General features: G+C 35.9%; 1 protein-coding gene and 2 long non-coding RNA genes across 7 annotated transcripts in view; 1 reads left to right on the forward strand and 2 right to left on the reverse strand.

The window, feature by feature from the left end:
- Positions 1 to 1,146: 1,146 nt before the first annotated feature.
- Positions 1,147 to 23,413, reverse strand: LOC147837261 (polymeric immunoglobulin receptor-like). Of its 4 annotated transcripts, none has more exons than XM_087241498.1 (11): positions 22,728 to 23,413; positions 22,215 to 22,550; positions 21,835 to 22,134; positions 21,617 to 21,653; positions 19,463 to 19,476; positions 19,255 to 19,333; positions 4,244 to 4,347; positions 4,107 to 4,159; positions 1,651 to 1,710; positions 1,510 to 1,542; positions 1,147 to 1,400 (listed from the first exon to the last, which is right to left on the reverse strand). In XM_087241498.1, exons 1-11 carry the CDS (start codon positions 22,762 to 22,764, stop codon positions 1,353 to 1,355), a joined length of 1,101 nt encoding a protein of 366 aa, XP_087097624.1. In that variant the 5' UTR covers positions 22,765 to 23,413; the 3' UTR covers positions 1,147 to 1,352. The 4 variants fall into 4 exon arrangements, 3 of the variants coding, with proteins under 3 accessions (XP_087097624.1, XP_087097623.1, XP_087097622.1); XM_087241497.1 differs by having other exon boundaries at positions 1,498 to 1,542; XM_087241496.1 differs by having other exon boundaries at positions 1,510 to 1,710.
- LOC147846532 (uncharacterized) overlaps positions 5,163 to 23,621 on the forward strand; it is a 252,135-nt gene continuing 233,676 nt past the window's right edge. The window contains exon 1 of the long non-coding RNA XR_015479062.1: positions 5,163 to 5,681. This is a non-coding gene — a long non-coding RNA (uncharacterized LOC147846532). The remainder of the gene's footprint in view (positions 5,682 to 23,621) is intronic.
- On the reverse strand, positions 5,575 to 17,556 carry LOC147846533 (uncharacterized). 2 transcript variants are annotated; one of them, XR_015479049.1, is made up of 6 exons: positions 17,532 to 17,556; positions 8,750 to 8,805; positions 8,211 to 8,270; positions 7,283 to 7,397; positions 6,907 to 7,018; positions 5,575 to 5,813 (listed from the first exon to the last, which is right to left on the reverse strand). It is a non-coding gene; the product is annotated as an uncharacterized LOC147846533 (long non-coding RNA). The 2 variants fall into 2 exon arrangements; XR_015479048.1 differs by lacking the exon at positions 17,532 to 17,556 and having other exon boundaries at positions 8,750 to 8,873.

Genomic DNA, 23,621 nt, shown 5'->3' on the forward strand with positions numbered 1-23,621 from the left:
TGAATGACATCATCTTTGGACTTGTAATGGATATTAAGCAAGATGCGTTCTTATTATAGGTGGGCATAGATCATTTTTTTATCTAGATTAATATCACTGTAATCTTGAAATTAATCTAGATTAACATGGCTCATTTGAATTCTGCCGAAGGCATTCAGAATATGCCTGCGACCCAAATAATGACTAAAAAGTCTTTGAGAACGAGTTTCTCAAGCCAGGTGGCGCATTAGACCCGGGACTCATCTCCTGTTTCCAAAATGCATCACAAACTGCTTTAGAAACTGTTCTACTATGATAATAAAAATAATTAAGTTCAAGAAGATGTATTTGTGTTTACTAACTGTTTATTCAGGTAAGCATGAATTTTGAACTGCCTAAAACATATTGATCAAACAACAGTAAATTAAGATAAAGTTTGATACTTAACAGAAACTATTATCTTTATGACGAATAATAAAATATTAAACTATTGATAGGATTACATTTTATCAGCTAGACCCTTGTCAAGAAAACTAGACAGAGATTTTACACTACGAAACTCCTGTGTTACTCCAATCTCACTAAATTAATTTGCAGTGATTTCCAGACAGTCGGTGGACATCTTATGCCTTTACATCACAGATATGCTCACTGAATACAAACCTAACAGATCACTCAGATCATTAGGATCATATAAACTAGAAGTTCCAAGAGTTCAGTCAAAGCAGGGTGAATCGGCTTTTAGCCACTATGCCACACGCTGCTGGAATCAGCTTCCAGAAATGATCAGATGTGCTCCAACATTAGGCACATTCAAATCAAGACTGAAAACACATCTGTTTAGCTGTGCCTTTACTGAATGAGCACTGTGCTGCGTCCGACAGATTGCACTATCATGTTTTTCTTTTCTTCTTCATTCTTTTATATCACATTTTACCTGTTTTTATGTTTTGTTTTGACGCATTTTTATTATTTGTTTTTATTTTTAATTTACTTGTTTCTTTTATTCTTGTTTATGTAAAGCACTTTGAATTACCATTGTGTATGAAATGTGCTATATAAATAAACTTGCCTTGCCTTGCCTTGCCTTGCCTTTAGAAACTCTCACTTGGGAAATAAGATATTTTAGTTTTACACTAACTAATAAGACGGATTCAGAAAAGACTTTTGAACATGCTTTATTCAGAGTCATTAGAAGATCTCTAATCAGAGTCTCTCTCCAAACAAAGAAATGCAAGAGTTTTATAGGACAGGTACACTACATACATCAAACCAGCCAAGTGTGAACACACCCTTAAACATTAAATAAAATTAGGCTAAAAGAAGCAGTCGTGTCATTCATTTGCTGTTAGACAGTAGAATCTGTCTTGTTCTCAGTGTGGACCCACAGTGCTGTAAACATCTTCTCCTGCTGGAGGCTTCTGGAAGTGCAAGATCATAGTACAGTAAATACACAGTAAGTACACAGTACAATATATCTACATGAACTAAAATGTCAAATCTTTTATAAAAACTTACCGCGTCACTCACAGGAATATAATCAATAGTACTGTAGATCATGTTCTTGTTGGGATCCAGTGGAGAAATGGAACAAATGGTAAACATGATATATTCATTGACTGTTAACTCTAATGTATGATACTGCATTACTGGTATGTCTGGTTTACTTACAAATGGGGTTTCATCATTTATAGAGCAGTATACAGCAAGATCATCAGGTTTAGAGGAGATCTGCATTTTACACAAAACAACACAAAACAAAAGAGAAATGTCAACATATGACTCACTTAATGATCTACAGATAGCATGGAATTAAGCAGAACGGAGAAAACGAATTTTGACTGGTGCTGAGATTACTGACACTTATGATCTACTTATAATCTGAAAGTAGATCCTAACATTGTGTTGACCAGAAGAGGGGAACGAAGAGAGTCCTGCATCATTTTTACTTAAATTGATCTAATGGGAATTAAAATGAGCTCTCTCAAACATTCATTAATTTTCCTTTGGCTTAGTCCCTTTAATCATCAGGGCTCACCACAGTGGAATAAACCACCAACTTATCCAGCACATGTTTTACACAGCAGATGTCCTTCCAGCTGCCCAAGTATACTGGGAAACACCCATACACTCTCACATGTAAACACATACACTATGACCAATTTAGTTTATTCAGTATAGCGCATTTGTTTGGACTGTGGGGTAAACCGGAGCACCTGGAAGAAACCCACACCAACACAAGGAGAACATGCAAACTCCATACAGAATTGCCAACTGACCCAGCCGGGACTTGAACCAGAGATCTTCTTGCTGTGAGGCGACAGTGCTAACCACTGAGCCACCGTGTCATACCTCTCTCAAACAAATCTCTGAAAAGTTAGTTTCTCATTCATGTCTCAATTCATCTTAATTATTTTTCATTTAAGCTTAATTTTGGAGTATTAAAGCTCACTTGGCTAGAATATTCAACAGTTTTTTTTCCACAAGCTACAATAACCCTCAATCCAATCATTTTACCCCCTTCTGAAACATTATCCACAATCCCAGCTGACAAAACCAGGAGCCCCTGACAGCACACACACACACACACGCCACACAAAATCCTCAAAACATCATGCACCTCAAAAGATCCTGCAATGACCGTGCATCATACAGGTGAGTGTGCTTGACAAACCACCTGTAGAAAACACTCTTCACTTTTCCAGATGGTTAACACTTTCTAACAATCACTCTATATCTCAAAAAAAACACATTGTGCATTTCTGAGTGTGCCTCACACAGGTGAGTGGGTTTGACAAACCATCTGTAAAAACACGCTGCTCTCTATATACAACAGACATTTTACTTAAAATCCATCTTACAAGGATTTAATAAGGAAAACAATGTTTACTTGTGAATGGACTACAAATAATGTTGCACTACTTGCTTTCTTTAAAAGTGCAGTATGCAAGTTTGACACCCAGTGCTTGAACTGTATGCTGTTTACCACCAAGGCATAGGTGTATAAATATACACATCTTAAACATGTTTTCAGATGGCACTATTAATTTTCATAGAAACCACCTCAATAATCTTTCACACAAACTTTTTAAAGCAAAATTTCAGCGTTGTGGTGGAAATGACACTGATACTTTGCGACAGCTATATTTTGTATAAAAAAATAATATGATAATAGTCTCACATTAATAACTATAAAATATTTAAATTATTTCACTAGTGCTTCATTAAGATACATTAATAGATACCAGAAAAAAAAAATATTTTAAAATGTTATTTTCATTGTTGAAGTTTAAAACTATGGGTGTGCGACAAGGCAAAAACAGTGATTTTGACCCCTTAAAGAAGGTTGAATAATATGAAAAAAAAAAAATAGAAAGGTGGTAATTTTTTTAAAGTAGGTTTTATTGTTAGTTTGACAAAGAAAAAGGAATTTGATCAAAATGATATATATTTTTGGATATATAATCAAAGGACTTAAAAGTGCCCGTAGTTGAAGAATGACCTATATATATATATATATATATATATATATATATATATATATATATATATATATATATATATATATATATATATATATATATATATAATTGGCTAACTGGCAGTGGGCGAGATAAAAGACCAAAACAAAGACAGACATTCTGGCATGTAACTCACATTTTCAAAGCAGAATATCTGACTTCAGCATCGTTTTTCAGATAAACAAGAATGTTCACTTGGTATGTTTCGTAAATATCTGCAAACATATTATGGTATTTTTAACAACAATTTGAGAATGTCTAAATGCATGCAGAGGCTTGCTTGCTTGAAACTTTATAAACATCATTTCATCATGTGAGTCAATGCATGCTAGACAATCCATACATGTGCATTTTCTTAATGTCTATGAAATAATCTTTATGTATAACAAATTGGAAAATAAACCACAGCAATGAAATCCTGATAAAACAGTTTAATCAATTAAATAATCAGGGAAGAGAGAGATTCTGTTCGTTATATGTGACTTATGTAAGAAATGTGTAAAAATTGACCTGCATGTGTTAATGTTCAGCATGCACACAAATTTGTATGGCATTCATGTACTTATTTCAGGAAATTTATTTCAATTTATTTCATGAAAGACTTACTTCATCAGTGGTCCTGCTATTATTCCTCTCTTTTAATTGATGTTCATCTTGCTCTAAAAGGGGGAAACAATATCATATGTCATTAGCTTCATTTATGTAAGATTCAGGGGTGTTGAAAAAATATTACAAGTACTGACTGGGTCTACGTTTCCATATCCAGATGAAAGCACCAACCAGAATCAATGGAATCAGAAGAGCTGGGGCTAAAGCTAAAAACCACACGGGCGAAAGTTCTTCATCTCTGGAGGAACAATAAAAAGAAAAAAGTGAGAAAAAAACACCTAAAGAAAACACACCCATCTCTGACACTATTCTAGTCACGTGCATCAGACACTTTAACCATCAGTCCACATCTCTAGAAAAACATTGCACATTTATGAAGTGTGCTTCACACAGGTGAGTGGGCTTGACCAACCACCTGTAGAAACACTTTTCTCTCCATACGCACCAGACACTTTACTTAAACTCCATCTTTACAAGGAAAACTATGTTTACTTGTGAATGTACAGCAAATCACTTCGCACTACTTCTTTTCATCCATTCGTTTCTGTGTTCATCAGGTCATTTCTGTGCATAGTTTGCATGTTCTTCCCGTGGGTTTCCCCCGGGTTCTCCGGTTTCCTCTCACCGTCCAAAAACATGCGCAACAAGTGAATTAATCAATCTAAATTTTGCACTACAGTCAATCTCTCATCCTGTAGCATATCTCTTTATAGCTTTAAATTTTTAGTCATCAGTTCTTATCAAGGGGGGAGATCTACCTGAGCTCAAGGCTCCCGCTATCGCCCTGCAAACGGGAGGGAGCCCAGGGCTTAAGGATCTTTTGAGGTCAGGGCTCTCTCCCGGGACAGCATGCCAAACTTGCTTATAATCAATCATCAGCCAAGTGTGAACTCTTGAAATGTGCACAGCATTTTATAGTTAAATAAATCTGAAGTCTTGCAAATTTAGTTCAGACTTTTTATTCCGGTTCATTTTAACTAGGAAACGGTCCAAACAAACAGGAACTGACAGTCACTTCCTACTGCAGAACAAAAGTCTTTTAATCTTTACCTTCACTGTAAACGATTTCTTGTTAAATTAACAGTAAGTTACTGGCAACAATTATCCAGTAGCTGCTGTATTTCATAAAACGGTAACATTACTGTAATACTAATTACATTAGTATTACATTTACTGTAAAATGTAAAACATCATTTTACTGTTGTTGATTTTTACTGTAACACCAATTACAGTAGTGATACACATACTGCAAAACTGAAAACAGTATTTTATTGTACATTTTTACCATGAAGAACTACGGTATTTTAACGTTACTTTTATTATTACTGTATAGTATTTTACAGTTATTAAATGTTATTTTATTTTATTTAATAGTGCTACTTTATAATGGGTAAAAATGTTCAAAAATTGCACAAGTGTTATTTTAACTGTTCAAGAAATACAAGAAAAATAAAGAAACTGAAACTTTAACTTCACAATAAAGGTTTATTGTGTAAACCATGCTAAAACAGTAGCAATAATTCAATATAACAAAGCAACAGAACACTAATAAACTATTGATCATTAAAACCAGTCAACAATTAATGCATCAAAAATTATTACAATTTTAAAAACAGGTGAAAATACTGCTACAAGACAGGAAATGATGAAGGCCAAATGATGTGGAAAGGGACAGTGAAAAAGGGCAGCAGCATGATGATGATCCTGCAAAAATGACAGGCAAAATCAATCACTGAAGTAAAAACTAATCATCCCTCAAACCATTTAATTCATTCAGAAACGAAACACTGCACTGTTGTTTTTTTAAACATATATATATATATATATATATATATATATATATATATATATATATATATATATATATATATATATATAAATATATATAACAGTTATAATATATATAACAGTTTTTTTAATTGTTTTTGTTGGTGAAATACAGTTTATTGTCAATTCACAATTACACTAACGTTAATGGGGAAAAGATCAGCGGGCATTGTTCTTAAAGATTGCTATTCAGGTGTCCACACAGGTGTGTAAAAAATAAAGTCTCATCTTAACTTAATGTCCGACTCTGTATAGCTCGAATATCTGATTCCATGATCACACTACTAGTGCTTCCACGAATTTAAGAGGGGTGAACACAGTTCATTCTCACTTTAAGAGGCTACATATTTAAAATTAAATAAATAAAAATATTCTAATTTAACGTGACTAATGTTAATTAAATACTTTTAGGCTTTTAACACGTATAAATCCACTTCTAACTTACAGATAAGATTGCGTTAGAGAACATGAAAGCCGTGGGTGATTTTTTAAAATAATGCTAATGATGAGTTACTGATATTTGGTTTGCATAAAACAAAGTAATCACTAAGTATTCATTTTTGGCAAAATCTGCAGAGAGGCTCAGCGACACGAGGAAATGTGTTAAAGTTGAGTAGAGAACTAAAGAGCAGTCTAGCCTACTTCATGAAATGTTTGTGGTAATATTCTGCGGTCAATTCGTATTACTGTATTTTAATATGCAGCAGTGATGGCATGTCAGCGAGACAAATAAACATTTTATCGAGTCATTTCATACAATTTATTTATTTATTTATTTTTTATACAAACCCTCTAGTGACATTTCCTCAAACTAAATCATCATAACGTTACTGTGCACAGCATCAGTAAAACGTTGAGAATAATTTAAATACTTAATTTTTTAAAACAGTCACTGCTGATTAGAAACTAACATTAAAGCTAAGCTTACAGAAATCCTGTATGCATGACAATATAAATATGTATTACTCACTGATGTCGAAGCACTTCCAGGTCATCAGAGATGTAGACAGGACAGAATGTGTGCTATCAAATGAGCTCTTGTGCAGCCTTTGTTGGACATCCAGGTAGTATGTTCACCCACACTGTAAGAAACAAAAACAGAAACAATTTATTAAAATGTGAGGGATAGTAAACATGTTTGGTCTACAGAGAGAAGAAAATGTTAACTTTAAGCATTGATCCTAATGAATCTATTTCTAAACTACATTTAACCTTATCACGGAAACAGCATTTTTGAGCTTTTAGACCAGGGGTGCTCAACCTTGTTTGCTTTAAATTAGAATTAAAACAATAAATCTTTATGTCAAATAAAATACTTCAGATCTAAATAAAGCAGGTGCTTTTACCTAAAGGTTCCTTCCCTCCAGTTAGTTTGGCTGCAAATATCTCCACATCTGTGCTTTATTAGGTTCTTGTCTTAAGAGTAACTGGTGTCGCATTCCAGGTCCATCACAATCTGGGCTAGAAGGACAATATGACAAAAGACAAAACACATATAAATAAGTCTCAGAATAAAATATTTAAAGGAATAGTTTACTATTTTGCCACTATTTACTCCACGTGTTTTAAACTAGTTTGAATTTCTGTTAAACACTGAAGCAGATATTTTGAAGAATGTTAGTAACCAGTAACTATTGACATCCATATTTGAACCAAATTTCTTTAAAAAATACGAGTTTGTGTTCAACGGAACAAATTAAATATATAACTATTTTGAAACAAGTGGAGGATGCCAAAGATGCTATTATTTTCATTTTGGGGTGAACTGTCCCTTCAATTCAAGTGTCAAGCAATAGTCATAAAAACTGATGTGTCGCTTGAGGAAAACTAAATCAAGTACTTTCTTTGAACAAGCAGAATTATTATGCCATTGTATTCAGTGATTCTCTTTTACATTTTCCCACTATAAAACGATAGCTTCAACATGCAATCTATGTTAACACAAAAATGAATAGCATAAAAAAACATATTGAACTAAACTTACAGTTTCCAGGCTGTTTGAAAAAAAACAAACACATATGCCCAGTAAAATTGCTAATAAACACAAAGACAACAGTTATAGAAAAAAATGTTTGTCTAATATTTACTCAGCACTTGGTAGGCAAATAGCATAGCCGTGGCTGTTTTAACACCAGATGTTTTTTTTTTTCTTAAAGTTTTCTTAGGAACTGCTGGAAGAAGAAAAAGAGGTTGTACATGAAACTCCTCACAACAAATCTGTGAACAACTTGACATTTAAAAATCTAATCAAAATGAGGAAGGCATCGACATTACCTTGAATAATCAAGTGAGGAGTGATTGGTAGCATCAGTTTTTCAACATCAATTACTGTAGCTGAAAAACAGATAAATATAATAAGAGTAAAATAAGACTTAACATTAATTAATCTAAATCTATGGTACAACCATACCAATCTGTATGGGGTTAAAACACATTTGTACACAAATCATTCCCTGACCCCATCAATTTCTCTTAGATTAGGATGGATATGACTTTGGCTTATATCTGTGTACTCAGAACGTACACTCACCTCAGGTACACCTGAACACCAAAAATTAAATGTACAATTAATGACACACTATACATCAAGCTCATTAACATTATTGATAAATAGACAATTAATATGTATTTTGTTAATATTAACGTTAGCTTAAAATAATTCAACTGCATTTAATTTTCAGCTCCATTTAATAAAACAGTTAAGACTCATTTCATTATGAGTTTAGTTTAAATAACTAACTTACAGTTGAAAAATTTTACCATAATGATAGCTTAGTCATAATGACTAACGTTATGTGAAGACCAGAGCTTACCTTAACGGTAAACGTTTAACTTTTCATGGTGACTTCGCCTTCATCTCAGTGTTGTGCTGAAATAGAGAATTCATTAATGCAGTTACAATAAGTTGAAGTTATGTTTTTCAGATAACTTAACGTATGGTCAAAAACTCACTCAAGATAAACTTACTGTACAATACCTCGCAAACACTACAATGACCGCCTGGCGTCTGTTATTTCTTGTTTAAAATACAGTTTGTTAACGGATAGCGTGACATAACATAATGTAGGGGATCTACAAATCCGAATATGAGAGAACTTTTATTTTGAAATTTGACATGGGCGCCGCCATTACTTTCTCCGGTATGTGTGTGGGTGACGATCGCATTCAGGCAGAGAGAGGGAGGAGAGAAAGGCGAGTTGTGACAGCAGTGGTGAGCTTATGAAGGTTGTGCAGTTTTAAAACTTTTTGATCAACTTAAGAAGTTAACTGATGACATGAAACAAAGCTAGATTATATTGCTTCAAAGTCTCGTTGCTTTTAAGTCTCCGTATAGTTTAATGAGCCAGTTATTAGCAGTGACGCAGCAAGTTTTTTTTGCCGCGCTCGTGAGTGACGCGGGATAATAGGCCTGCTGTTAAAGTCAGTCGGATTATTCAGTGCTGAAGTTGAATACTCCCGTGTTTTTTTGTAATATACATCCAGATTTTTGTTAGTTCAAACGAACTCAAAACGTAGTGGATGCTGTGTTATTTTTGCGAGGATTTTTGCGTTGGAAAGCATCGTGTGTTCATTGTCTGCTCTGATTGATCGCCGTTGGACGGGATTGTGGCCTTGTTGGATCGTGCTGTGCGTTCAGGATCACGAGGGCAATCGTTGGGGATCAAAGAGTTGAAGGAACATTACCCTGCCTTTCCACGCTCCTTTCAGCACTCCGTTCTGGACCCAAGAGTGGTGATGTACAATATTGAGTTCACATTTCCCTGAATATTGGTAAGACATCTTTTCTTTTCACCAAGTATCGAAACAGAACTGTGTTTTAAAGGAACTCTCATTCGAAAAACTGGAAATTGTGCGTTTTTCCACAAAGAGACTTATTTGTTTACCAGTCTTTGGACATTTTCACTCGTGAATGGACTGAGTATATTTTTCCTGAATTTTGAAAGTGAACTCTAACTTGATTTGAACTCATTTGATTAATACTGATTGTGAATGTGAATCTTGTCATTGTTTAAGGTGTGACTGAAACACTATCACATTGATTCTATTTCATTTATTATTGTCTATATTTTATTTCATTTAATTTTGAGCTGATTGAGTTTAAAACAATTTAACTTTTTATGTGAAGAAACATAAAAAAAGAAAACTCATTCAATTAGTCTCATAAGACTAATACTTTTTGTTTAAATAAATATTTGTTTGTTTAGTTACATTGAGTTAACTGAAGTCCTTTATACTAAGGAGTGGGGCCGTCTCATCTATCCTGTTAGATCTGGGAGGGTGGGTTTTTCTGAGTTTTACACACTCACATACACACTTCAGGCTACCACCGTGATAAAGATAGATCCTGAAGCCCACCTCACTTTATCTGTAGCTCCATATAGCAACACGATAGACACTCACATATAACCACTAGTTATACTGAGACCTAAAGCATTGGGTGGGGGGACTAAGATCCTGTTGCTCACTCAGTCTTCCTTAGTGTAAAGTTTATTATCTGCCCCACAAGGCGGTGGCATATTCCCCTCCGCCACATATTGGCGTCACGAACAGGATCAATTCCTGACTTTTAATTCAGTATAAGTTTGTAGTTTTTGAGCCGACGCTATGGCTGAGCTAGAAGAATTAAAGAAACAGTTTGAAGAAATGCAAAGGCGGTTCGGTGAGCAGTCTGGCATGTTAGAGCAAGCCAGAGCCGAACAGAGAGAGGCACTTTCTCTTGCTAAAATTGTTATTGAACAACAAGCTGCTGCTCAAAAAGCACCATCTACTGTGTACATCCCAAGAGATCGTAAACTTCCAGAGTTCAGTGGATGTCGTTCTAAGCCTGGCGAGTTGAGCATAGAAGAATGGATAAGTTCAATGAAGTCCGCCTTCAAGGTGATGAAAATTCCTGAAGAAGACAGAATTGAGTTTGTTAAGCAGTGTTTAAAAGATGAAGCAAAGATGACAGTCAAGTTTATGCTGAATGGAAAGGAGAAGTCAGTGGATGAGATTTTTGATGCTTTGGATCAGACTTATGGGGACAAACTTCCCATTGGCAGCAGGCTAAAAGATTTTTATGACCGCAAACAAATGCCTGGAGAAACCATTCGTTCGTATGCATACGATTTGCAAGAGAAACTGAGTATAATTCAGAGCAGAGACCCAGCTAGAATTCCTGATGCTGATGGTGTATTGAAGGAACAGCTCGTGCTAGGACTCAAAGATGATTCACTACGACGTGAAATGAAAAGGAGAGTTAAGGCTGAGAAAGATTTGACATTCATTCAGCTTATGCAAGAAGCTATAACGTGGTCAGAAGAAGAGGAAGTTCAAATTCCAAGTAATCTGAGACCCAGTACTCGTTCACGTGGTGTTGTTCATGCTACCTCTGCGACAGAGAGCTCTTCAGTCCCTCTCACCCTAGAGTCACTCCATGAAGCTGTTCAACAAATTGCTGCCCGACAGGAGAAATTGTTTCAAATAGTCAATAGTAAAGAAAAAGTGAAACCTCTTGTAAAAGAGAACAAGATGAAAAGTGCACCTTTAAAAGATAGTGAAGGGAGATACATCTGTTATACCTGTGGTAAGCCAGGACACACAAGCCGACGTTGTCTTCAGAACAAAGAAAACTCTAAAACTCAGACAGTAGAGAGGGAAAAGACAGCAGACCGAGACACTTTAGTGCTAGAGAGCCCAGGTCCATCTGTCATTCGTAGTCATACTGCAGACTGTGATACAAAGAATGTTTCCAAGTCTCTTTGTGAGAGTGCTTTTGGAGACTGTCTGACAATTGAAGTGAAAATTGCGGGTATAAGTACCATTTGTCTCTTGGATACAGGATCAGAAGTCACTACTATCACTGAGTCGCACTTTAAGGATCACTTTGGAGAAGCTGTGTTGTCTTCTGCCAACTGGGTTCGTCTCACAGCAGCAAACGGCCTGGACATTCCCATCATAGGTTGTCTAGAAGCAGACGTAGAGTGTATGGGGAAGAAGTTACATGGAAAGTGTGTGTTTGTAATCAAAGAGAATGAAACCCACGGAACAGAGTTGAATAGATTACCTGGCATTGTTGGGATGAATGTGTTGAGTGAACTTAAAGATCTGTTCATGGCTACTGGAGACGTGAAGAAGATGAACAGATATAGTTGTGGCTTTAAGGAGGCAAGGGTCCAACGAGTGTTAGCTAACATCAAGATGCAGACTGAGACATTAAGCTGCAACGATAAGATTGGCTTCGTAAAAGTTGCTGGCAAGAAAGCAGTTACTATCCCTCCATTCAGTGAACGTGTTTTGGAAGGCCGCTGTAGAATACCACCAAAAGTAAGCTGTCAAGTGTTGGTGGAGGCCTCTTCAAATGTCAGCTTGCCTAAAAGTGTACTGATCGCTAATGTGCTCGCCAAATCATCTGATGGTAAAGTTCCAGTCAGAGTCCTGAATTCTAGCGAAAAACCTGTAAAATTACCACCACGATGTAGAATCGCTGCACTGTCCAAGCCACAAGAAGTTGTGCAAAAAGAGCTTGTTGAGTTTGAGGAGAAGGAAGGTACCCTGCATGTTAAAGCTGTACAGAAACATCAGGTGAATGTGGATATAAGCACCACAGAGCAACTGCCAGTTCCAGTGCAAATGAATTTAGAGAATCTCACAGAAAGTCAACGTTGCACACTGCAAGAACTACTGGTCAAGCACAGTGATGTGTTTTCAAAGAACGATTGTGACTTTGGTTATACAACTGCCGTTACACACAATGTACCGACAGGAGATGCTCCTCCTATTAAGCAAAGACATCGCAGAATACCACCTCAAGTGTTTCAGGAAGTGAAAAAACATGTTCAGGATTTGGTTTCTCAAGGTATTCTCAGAGAAAGCTGTAGTCCGTGGGCATCGCCAGCTGTGATTGTAATTAAGAAAGATGGTAGCGTACGCTTTTGCTGCGACTACAGAAGATTAAATAAAGTGACTTGCAAAGATGCTTATCCACTCCCTCGTGTGGAGGAATCACTGGATGCTTTAGGTAATGCACAGCTGTTCTCCACCCTTGATCTTACCTCTGGGTATTTCCAAGTTGCGATGAATGAGGAGGATAGAGCAAAGACGGCGGTAACAACTCCTTTCGGATTGTTTGAATGGACTAGGATGCCATTCGGACTCTGTAATGCTCCTGCGACATTCCAGCGTCTGATGGGGGTGGTGCTCGGAGATCTAACTTTTGACATACTGCTCATCTACCTGGATGACATTATTGTTTTTTCAAGAGACTTTGAAAGTCATTGTCAGAGACTGGAAATAGTGTTCAACCGATTGAGAGAGCATGGTTTGAAACTAAAACCCAGCAAGTGCTTCCTTTTGAAACCCGAAGTGAAATTCTTGGGTCATCTAATATCCTCCCAAGGAATAAAGGTGGATGGAGAGAAAACTCAAGTGTTGGAGACATGGCCTGCACCCACAAATGTCAAAGAGTTAAGACAGGTCCTTGGATTTATGAGTTATTACAGGAGATTTGTTCCTTGTTTTGCTCAATTAGCCCGGCCTCTTCATGCTCTGGTGGGTAAAGGAGGAAAAGGGAAAGTTATTGAACCTTTGAACTGGACAACTGAATGTCAGTTAGCATTCGACAAACTCAAGCATTGTTTAATGTCTCCTCCAGTCCTTGCATATCCAGATTTCAGTCAGTCTTTTGTACTCACAACTGATGGGAGCCTGCATGGTCTTGGAGCCGTGTTGAGCCAGAGACAAGGAGATGCTGAGCGTGTGATTGCGTATGCAAGTCGAAGTCTTCGTGGATCAGAGAAAAACGACAGAAATTACAGTGCTTTCAAGCTAGAGTTGCTAGCTCTAAAATGGGCTGTAACCGAGAAGTTTAAAGAATATTTGATCTACTCCAAGTTCTCTGTGATTACAGATCACAACCCTTTGCGCTACCTAGAAACAGCAAATCTAGGAGCAGTTGAACAACGGTGGGTAGCTCAGTTGTCGGAGTTTGATTTTGAAGTCTTCTACAAACCAGGACGACAAAATACAAATGCGGATGTTCTTTCGAGGATTCCATCTGGAGAGGAGCCAGAGCAGGAGGATTCTGATAAAGATTTCATTAAGATGAATTCAGATGAAGTGCGCACATGCTTATGGCCAGCCACTAAAAATCAGCAGAGGGTTCAAGCTTCAGTCCAAGTGTCTGTGACAAGGAAAGTCCCTGGGTACAGTTGGAGTGATCTAGAAGAGCAACAAAAGACAGACCCTAAAATAGCTCCTATCTACCGTGCGGTTCTTAAAAACAAGAATCTGAGCCCAGTTGAGCAGTGTAACATGAATGCTGAGTTAAAAAAGCTTGCTAAACAATTCATAAGACTCGAGCTTAAAAAAGGAGTGATGTTCCGTACCATCCTTGATCCTCGAGATGGCGAAGAAATTTGTCAGCTTGTGGTTCCAGAACCTCTGCGTTACAAAGTATATGAGAGTCAGCATGATCATTGTGGCCATTTCGGAGAAAGAAGTACGCTAGAGCGCATGAGAAGAAATTATTACTGGCCAACAATGAGTAAGGATGTTCAAAGCTGGATTAAAGAGTGCAAAAGATGTGCACTTGCAAAGGATGTTTTCCCTAAGATTCGAGCTCCAATGACGTGCACTAATGTGTCTGCACCACTGGAAGTCCTTGCAATGGATTATACTGTCTTGGAGGAATCTCTGGGAGGATACGAAAATGTTCTTGTCTTAACTGACATGTTCTCTCGTTTCACAGTGGCCGTGCCCACCAGAAATCAAACTGCTCACACTACTGCGAAAGCACTGGTGCAGCATTGGTTTGTACATTATGGCTGTCCTGCACGATTACATTCAGACCAAGGTCGTTGCTTTGAAGCCAATGTCATCAAAGAACTGTGTAGAGTCTATGGAATTGGAAAGAGTCGCACAACCCCATATCACCCCCAGGGTAACTCCCAGTGCGAACGATTTAATAGAACTATGCACGACATGCTAAGAACTTTACCCCCAGAAAAGAAAAGGAACTGGAAGGAGTATCTACCTGAGTTAGTTATGGCCTATAACAGTCGAACCCACACTTCAACTGGGTATTCGCCATTCTACTTACTGTTCGGTAGAGATGCTCGCATGCCAATGGATATCCTTAATGGAAGGGACATTGAGGAAAGTGGAGTTGACAATCTTGATGATTGGGTGAAAAAACACCATGACAGATTGAAAACAGCTGTTGAAGTAGCCAACTCTGCAGCACAAGAGGCTTCAAGACAGAGAAAGAGAGCCTATGATCGCAAATCACGTGGTGCACTCATGAAAGCTGGAGATCGTGTTCTGTTAAGGAATCATTCACACAGGGGAAGGAATAAGATCCAAGATCATTGGGAACCCTTACCTTACATTGTAGTGAAACAAAATCACACAGACACGCCAGTCTATACTATTCGCCCAGAGAAAGGGGGTCCATGTAAAGTTGTACACAGAGATCAACTTAGACACTGCACTTTTCAGTCATTCTTACCGCCTCGTACATCTAGACATAATTCTAGAGAACACACAAGTCAGGAACACACTGATTCAGAGGATCCTGATGTTCTTGTAGTCCCTGTTACATATACACCAACTACTCTTCCAGACACACAAGGTAGAAGGGAAAGTGGGGATGAGTCGGACACAGGTATTAGAGAACATGATAATAGAATTTCAGATGAAGATTCAGCAGATCAGTCTGTAAATTCAGGTGGTTCTGAAGCTGAAAGTGAAAATGAAAGCATTCCTGAACCTAGACGTTCACAACGTTTGAACAAAGGTACTTTACCTGTTAGGTACAGAACTGATTTTGTCTTGAAATAAGTTTAGACAACAATTGAAACTTTAAGGTTTTGAAAGTATCTTTTAATGTGTATTTCACTGATTGAAAACATGTTATTGTTGTACTGATGTTCATACACAAAGTGTTTACCTGCTATTCTCTGTCTTTGTTTTCCAGAACTGGATCGCTGAAAGGAGGTCCAGTGGTATGGCAGGGTTTAGTAGGGGGGAATGTAGGGGATCTACAAATCCGAATATGAGAGAACTTTTATTTTGAAATTTGACATGGGCGCCGCCATTACTTTCTCCGGTATGTGTGTGGGTGACGATCGCATTCAGGCAGAGAGAGGGAGGAGAGAAAGGCGAGTTGTGACAGCAGTGGTGAGCTTATGAAGGTTGTGCAGTTTTAAAACTTTTTGATCAACTTAAGAAGTTAACTGATGACATGAAACAAAGCTAGATTATATTGCTTCAAAGTCTCGTTGCTTTTAAGTCTCCGTATAGTTTAATGAGCCAGTTATTAGCAGTGACGCAGCAAGTTTTTTTTGCCGCGCTCGTGAGTGACGCGGGATAATAGGCCTGCTGTTAAAGTCAGTCGGATTATTCAGTGCTGAAGTTGAATACTCCCGTGTTTTTTTGTAATATACATCCAGATTTTTGTTAGTTCAAACGAACTCAAAACGTAGTGGATGCTGTGTTATTTTTGCGAGGATTTTTGCGTTGGAAAGCATCGTGTGTTCATTGTCTGCTCTGATTGATCGCCGTTGGACGGGATTGTGGCCTTGTTGGATCGTGCTGTGCGTTCAGGATCACGAGGGCAATCGTTGGGGATCAAAGAGTTGAAGGAACATTACCCTGCCTTTCCACGCTCCTTTCAGCACTCCGTTCTGGACCCAAGAGTGGTGATGTACAATATTGAGTTCACATTTCCCTGAATATTGGTAAGACATCTTTTCTTTTCACCAAGTATCGAAACAGAACTGTGTTTTAAAGGAACTCTCATTCGAAAAACTGGAAATTGTGCGTTTTTCCACAAAGAGACTTATTTGTTTACCAGTCTTTGGACATTTTCACTCGTGAATGGACTGAGTATATTTTTCCTGAATTTTGAAAGTGAACTCTAACTTGATTTGAACTCATTTGATTAATACTGATTGTGAATGTGAATCTTGTCATTGTTTAAGGTGTGACTGAAACACTATCACATTGATTCTATTTCATTTATTATTGTCTATATTTTATTTCATTTAATTTTGAGCTGATTGAGTTTAAAACAATTTAACTTTTTATGTGAAGAAACATAAAAAAAGAAAACTCATTCAATTAGTCTCATAAGACTAATACTTTTTGTTTAAATAAATATTTGTTTGTTTAGTTACATTGAGTTAACTGAAGTCCTTTATACTAAGGAGTGGGGCCGTCTCATCTATCCTGTTAGATCTGGGAGGGTGGGTTTTTCTGAGTTTTACACACTCACATACACACTTCAGGCTACCACCGTGATAAAGATAGATCCTGAAGCCCACCTCACTTTATCTGTAGCTCCATATAGCAACACGATAGACACTCACATATAACCACTAGTTATACTGAGACCTAAAGCATTGGGTGGGGGGACTAAGATCCTGTTGCTCACTCAGTCTTCCTTAGTGTAAAGTTTATTATCTGCCCCACAAGGCGGTGGCATATTCCCCTCCGCCACAATAAGAACCTACAACTAATGTCACTTGGTTAATTCTTTTAAATTACACACACAATACACAGAAATACTTATAAAACAATCCTTTAACGGACAAAATTTGACTTTAAAACACTTACCGAGGATGAATTCGCTGGATGAAAGACGACAGGTGAATTTCAAATTAGGACAGCCGTTGCCTGCAGGTCGAGTCGTGTCCGTTCGGTTCTATGAATCGGCTCCTTAGTGAACAGTAAAGAATCGAATCCGCCTAAAACAGATTCCTTTTTGTATATGATTCATTACTATTTCGTTATACTGCTTGGCCACAAGCATTTATACACTAATTATACACTAATTGCATATTGCTGAATGTGCTTGTGAACACGTGTGATCAAATAATTCCCGAGCAAACGGTTCAATACGATTCAGAGTCGCTCGAGTGCTGAACCGAACCAGTGCAAACGTGATATTGATTACAATATAGTAACATTGTTTTATATTCACTTTACCAGCGAAATTATTACATATATCTGACCTTGACAATACGAATAAAGTTCGTTTGAAGTGTTTTGAGAATTAATATTTTTTTCTCCCAGAATTCATTTCACATCAACAAGCAAATGGTAATGGCGGATGAGAAAGCCCAGCTAATATTATAAGTATTGCGTTTAATATGTCACGAAATGAAATTTTAACAGTGTTTCATGCGAGAATGTAGTTCTTACAAACTTAAATCTGTGGTTTATTTATAGATATCATGTGTAAATTGTAAGCGTGCTTTGCCGAGATTCTGACCTCCAGGGTGTCCATCATCACTCATGTATCCGGCGAAACGAGGTTATAATCGGCTAGACATGTGAGACTTGCCCCGGTCTTAGATGGCTCTATAATGAATGTGTTATGAAATTTAGTTTTAACCGTTTTTCATGCGGGAATGTAGTTGTTTTAAACTCAAGTCTGTGGTTTATTTATAGAGATGGTGGGTATTTTAAAATATTGTTTTGAAAATGCGGAGATATGTGACCTCCATGGTGATGACGGGTGCCCTAACCTCATGAATCCGTCTAAAGCAGGCTGGTCATTATGACATTTAAGCTAACTTTGGTTTCATGAATCAATTACTTTTGTTCCAGTTTACGTTTTGGTTAAGCACAAATTTATGTTGATTAAAAATGATTTAATATTTTCATGTTAACCTTATAAAATTAAGGTGCAGTACACCCAAATATGGAAAACCAGGGGACAGCTTTATGCACTGAACAGTCTGAAGAAATAGGTTATTTTATTTTTCTTCACAAAATACTTTGTCAAAAAAAAAATAAACATAATAATAATATAAAGTGTGTGTAGAGTTTTTCATGGTCATTTGCAGTACTGTATTTAGATGCACAGTAACTGATTTTTTCCCAAAATTCATTGTAAAATCTGCAGTAGCATACTGTTAATCATGTTCACAGTATGGAAATGTTGAGAATACATTATCATGCTTTGAAAACAGCAATATATACAGTAACACACTGTGCACAGCTTATACAGTAAACAACTGTTGAGAAATGCAGTATAATACCGTGAAAACAACAGAAATCGTTTACAGTGTTGATATAGCAAATGCTTTCAGAGATTGTTTTTTCTTAATGTTGTTTTTTTATTATTATTATTATCAATTTTTTTTTTTTTTTTTATCTAAGCACAAAAGTCTGTCGGGTCAGTTGAGAATCAGTCTGTGATCTCTAATTCTGTGACAGACAGAAACGCTCCTTCACTTCCCATCTGAAGGAGAGAATAGAGAAGCACATGGCATGAGCATAGAAATGGTTTGTCAAATGTAGATCCAGCACTCTTCTTAAAGTCAACACTAACCTGTTGCTCTCAGTGCTGCTGTTTGTGATCTCAGTGCTGCTGTCTGTGCCCACAGTGCTGCTGTCTGTGCTCACAGGTGCTATCAGATATGGAAAATAACGTTAACGGCGTGTGGAAATCATGCAAAAATGGGGAATGAAGCATTTGGTTTGGTTTAGTTCTTAATTAGTTTGGTTGTTAATTAGCTGGTGCATTTAGGCTGTATTACCTGTTGTTGTAAACCTAAAGAAAAATAAGATCACACACACAAAACAAAATTCTTAATGTCTGGTCCACAAAACCAGTCAGACTGTACTGTAAGTGTCAATTTCTTAATACTGAAATACAGTTAAAGTTAGAATTATTAGCCATCCTGAATTATTAGCCCCTGTACATCTTTCCTCAATTTCTGTTTAACAGAAAGGTTTTCTCAACACATTACTAAATATAAAAGTTGTAATAACTCATGTATAAAAACTGATTTATTTTATTTTTACCATGATGACAGTAACTAATATTTTCCGAGATATTTTTCAAGACAGTTCCAGTATTCAGCTGAAAGTATCATTTAAAGGCTTAACCAGGTTAATTAGGTAAGTTACGGTAATTAGGCAAGTGCAGGGCTTAATTTGTGCCAGAACATGCCAGATCCGGAACTTCTAAAATCTGATCCAGCACCTCATTTTACTGATCCGCCCTTTTAACAAATTCATGTAGATTAAACAAAAAAAAAAAAGTTATCCCTATGAAATCTCAAGAAATGTGTTTTTTTAATTCAGTAGTTTAAACAAGTAAAAAAAAAAAATATATATATATATATATATATATATGAATATATATATATATATATATATATATATATATATATATATATATATATATATATATATATATATATATATATATATATGAGTGTATAACAGCGGTTTGCTCTGTAGACAATCGCAAAAAAATATTGCTTAAAAGGACTGATAATATTTACCTTAAAACGGTTTGAGATATTAAAAAATGCTTTTATTCTAGCCAAAATAAATCAAATAAGACTTTAAAATATTATCGGAAATACTGTGAAAAAAAATCCTTGCTCTGTTAAACAGTAAAAATAATTTGGGAAAAAAATAAAAATGAAAAAAATAACAGGAAGGCTAATAATTCTGACTACAACAGTATATAAATTAAATGAAGGCTGATTAATTAAGTAAATAAATCAGTAAAATAAATAAGTTTGGTTTCACCTTCTTGAAATTATAGAATCTGAGGGTTAAAAAAAATCTAGATATTGAGAAAAATCACCTTTAAAAAAGATATCAAATTAAAAAGCTCTTAAAGTAGCAATGCATATTAACGGATCAAAAAGTTTAATATATTTACAGCAAGAAGGCTACAACATTTATGTCTTCATAGAACATGATTACTTAATATTCCAATGATTTGTGAAATTAAAAAAAAAATATATATATATATATATATATATATATATATATATATATATATATATATATATATATATATACATACATATATATATATATATATATATATATATATATATACATACATATATATATATACATATGCAGATTTCAGTTGCAACCCATATTAAATACACTCGCCTGTAATTATCACGTGGTGTTCAGGTCCTAATTAATTGGTTCGGTTGTGTTTAATGTGGGTAGCAACTGAAATCTGCAGGAAGGTGGCTCCCCAGGAACAGGGTTGGCCACCCCTGGGCTATATGCACAGCTAATATTTTTTTTCCTCTACCAATAAACTTTCAGTGAAAAGTTAATGTGACTTTTTTTTCAATTTTATACAGTTCCTTATACAGCACTGATGTTGTAATGTCATTAAATATGATCCGTTAAATAGACTTAAGCATTTATTTAGTTGTTCAAGTGTAAAACAAGATGAAAAGCCGTTTTCACATGCCGTCAGGATCAGCAGGCGAGCGCAGAAACTCCATTGAAAATACTGGGGTAAAATAAACTGTTATATTTTAAAGTCATGGCGGTGGGAAATGTAAATTAATGCAGTGCTTCTTGTTCATTCTGAAACCCACTTTATTTCATATATCAATCAGGTATAGTGAAGACCATTGATTTTTAAAGAAAACAGACCTTAAACTATACAATATTGTAATGGCATACAGTTCACCAGCAGTGCTTTAACTGGGTTACTAAAAATGAAAAGTCCTTCTGCATATACCCTATTTTGACCCATATAATAGAGTATTGCCAAAAATGTACATGTGCAACATAATGCTGGCTTTGTGGTCCAGGGTCACAAATGATCAGAAATACTGAATTTGATTTATTATATACAGTATACAGCATGCAGCTCATGACAGAAAATCTACATACAGTTATATTAATAAGTTACTTACCCGTTGTGTTTCTTAAATTTCTCTGTGATCACAATTGCTGTCAGATAGATTAAGAAGATTTATTATTAATAATATTATGATTTCTTAATGTCATGTAAAGAGTCATCTATTAACTGGCTTTGGTTTAGTGAGAGTGAAAATAGGAATCTGCAGATTTTCAAAAGAATTAAGCAAAACTATCTTTGAAAAAACAAATGGACGTGATTAATGAGTTTTACCAGAGACAGTGAGTTGAACAGGAAGGATACGATCTCCAGCAGAGCAGAAATACCATCCAGAATCAGAGAGTCTCAGTCTAGTCATCAGCACAGTGAAGCATCTTTCACCATCATCACTGATCTGCACTGATGAACTCTGGGATGTGTCCGTCTTTTCCTCTGGGTAAAAACACTTCTGGTCTTTATATCTGCACCATTGTTTCTGTGAATTCCTGTATCCAAAACTGTATAAACACTGGAATGTGACATTATCGCCTTCATGTTTAGAGACACTGCTGCTCATCACAGACACAACAGGAGCTGAACGTACAGAGAAAAAAGGAGGTTAGAGATTAAATTGATTGAATATTTATTATTCAAACATGAAACTCATTTCATACCTGTTTGAACTCTGAGTTGAAGCTTCTTTGTTTCATCCCTTGTAAATATTCCTCCAATCTCCACAGCACACCAGTAATATCCAGTGTCTTCATGCTGCAGGTTCCTCATAGTCACAGTAAAGAAACTCTGATCTGGATGATCAATCACTGACGCTTTTCCTTTGGTTTCATTAGTATACGCCAGAGCAGAGCAGGACCTGTATGAATCTGTTTTATAAAAGCACCAGTATTTCTTGTACTCTGCATATCTCTTGTCATAAAAACATGGAATAACAACAGATCCTCCAGTCTGAACGGTTAACACTGGATCTACATATGCAGTTTTGCACTCAGGACCTGAAGAAAGAATAAAAATTCTAGAGTCAATATAGAGTCATCGTCACTAGTTAATTGAACAAATATATATATATATATATATATATATATATATATATATATATATATATATATATATATATATATATATATATATATATAAAGAAAGAAAGAAAGAAAGAAAGACATAACACTTGCCTTTTATGAGCCAAAAGAAAAATAAAACAAACTGCATGACTGTCACACTCTGGTTCTGAGAGAGCTCTGAAAGAAATCTCTTCTCTGCACATTTCAATCTCTGGTCTCATCAGCCAACTTCCTCTGATTTTCTCAAAATGTTCGATCCTTTAGACAATATGAGAAGGAAGCGGTCTGGACACACTGCACAGATCAGTTAATAAATCTCACATTCATGTGTGTGCCCTGTCTTTTGTTTCTTTGCTCTGTTTCAAGAGATCAATGAGATCAGTACTTTGTGTAATTTGTAATATTTAGAAGGTAAGAGACAGAAAAGGTAATGGATACATCTACGCTACATATATGATGGATGTTACATATATTTTAATGGCTTAAAATATTGACTTTATGTCAGTAGTACTAATTTAAAGTGTATTATTATTTTTATTTAAATTTTACAACAAGTTTACTTCTCACTTTATTTATTTATGCTTTAATTGTGAATATCCATGCACCCTTTGTGCAAACATGCAATGCGGTTACGTCATTTCCCCTATATCAGGGGTCGGGAACCTTTTTTCAGCAAAGAGCCATTTTCATTTTTTTTAGCAAATGCATTTTTTTAAAGAGCCATTGATACTACTATAAATAATACAGGTTTAAACCAAACCGTTATGTCCATGGACAACTCAAAAATAAACAAATATAAGTCCATAAATGAAAATTAATAGAATCAATAGAACAATTAATTAATAGATTAACAGAATTTTTAATAGAATTCGCCATCACCACTTATGAATGTTGTTTAATTTTACATGCACAAGGTTACCAGAAATGTAAGTTGTTTGCCATATATTGGTATTGCGATTCAGGTTTATCCACAGTGCCGCACACGAGGATTAGTTGAAATATTAT

Source organism: Danio rerio, chromosome 2 (assembly GCF_052040795.2).
Source record: "Danio rerio strain M-AB ecotype USA chromosome 2, GRCz13ab, whole genome shotgun sequence".
Lineage (NCBI taxonomy): Eukaryota > Metazoa > Chordata > Actinopteri > Cypriniformes > Danionidae > Danio > Danio rerio.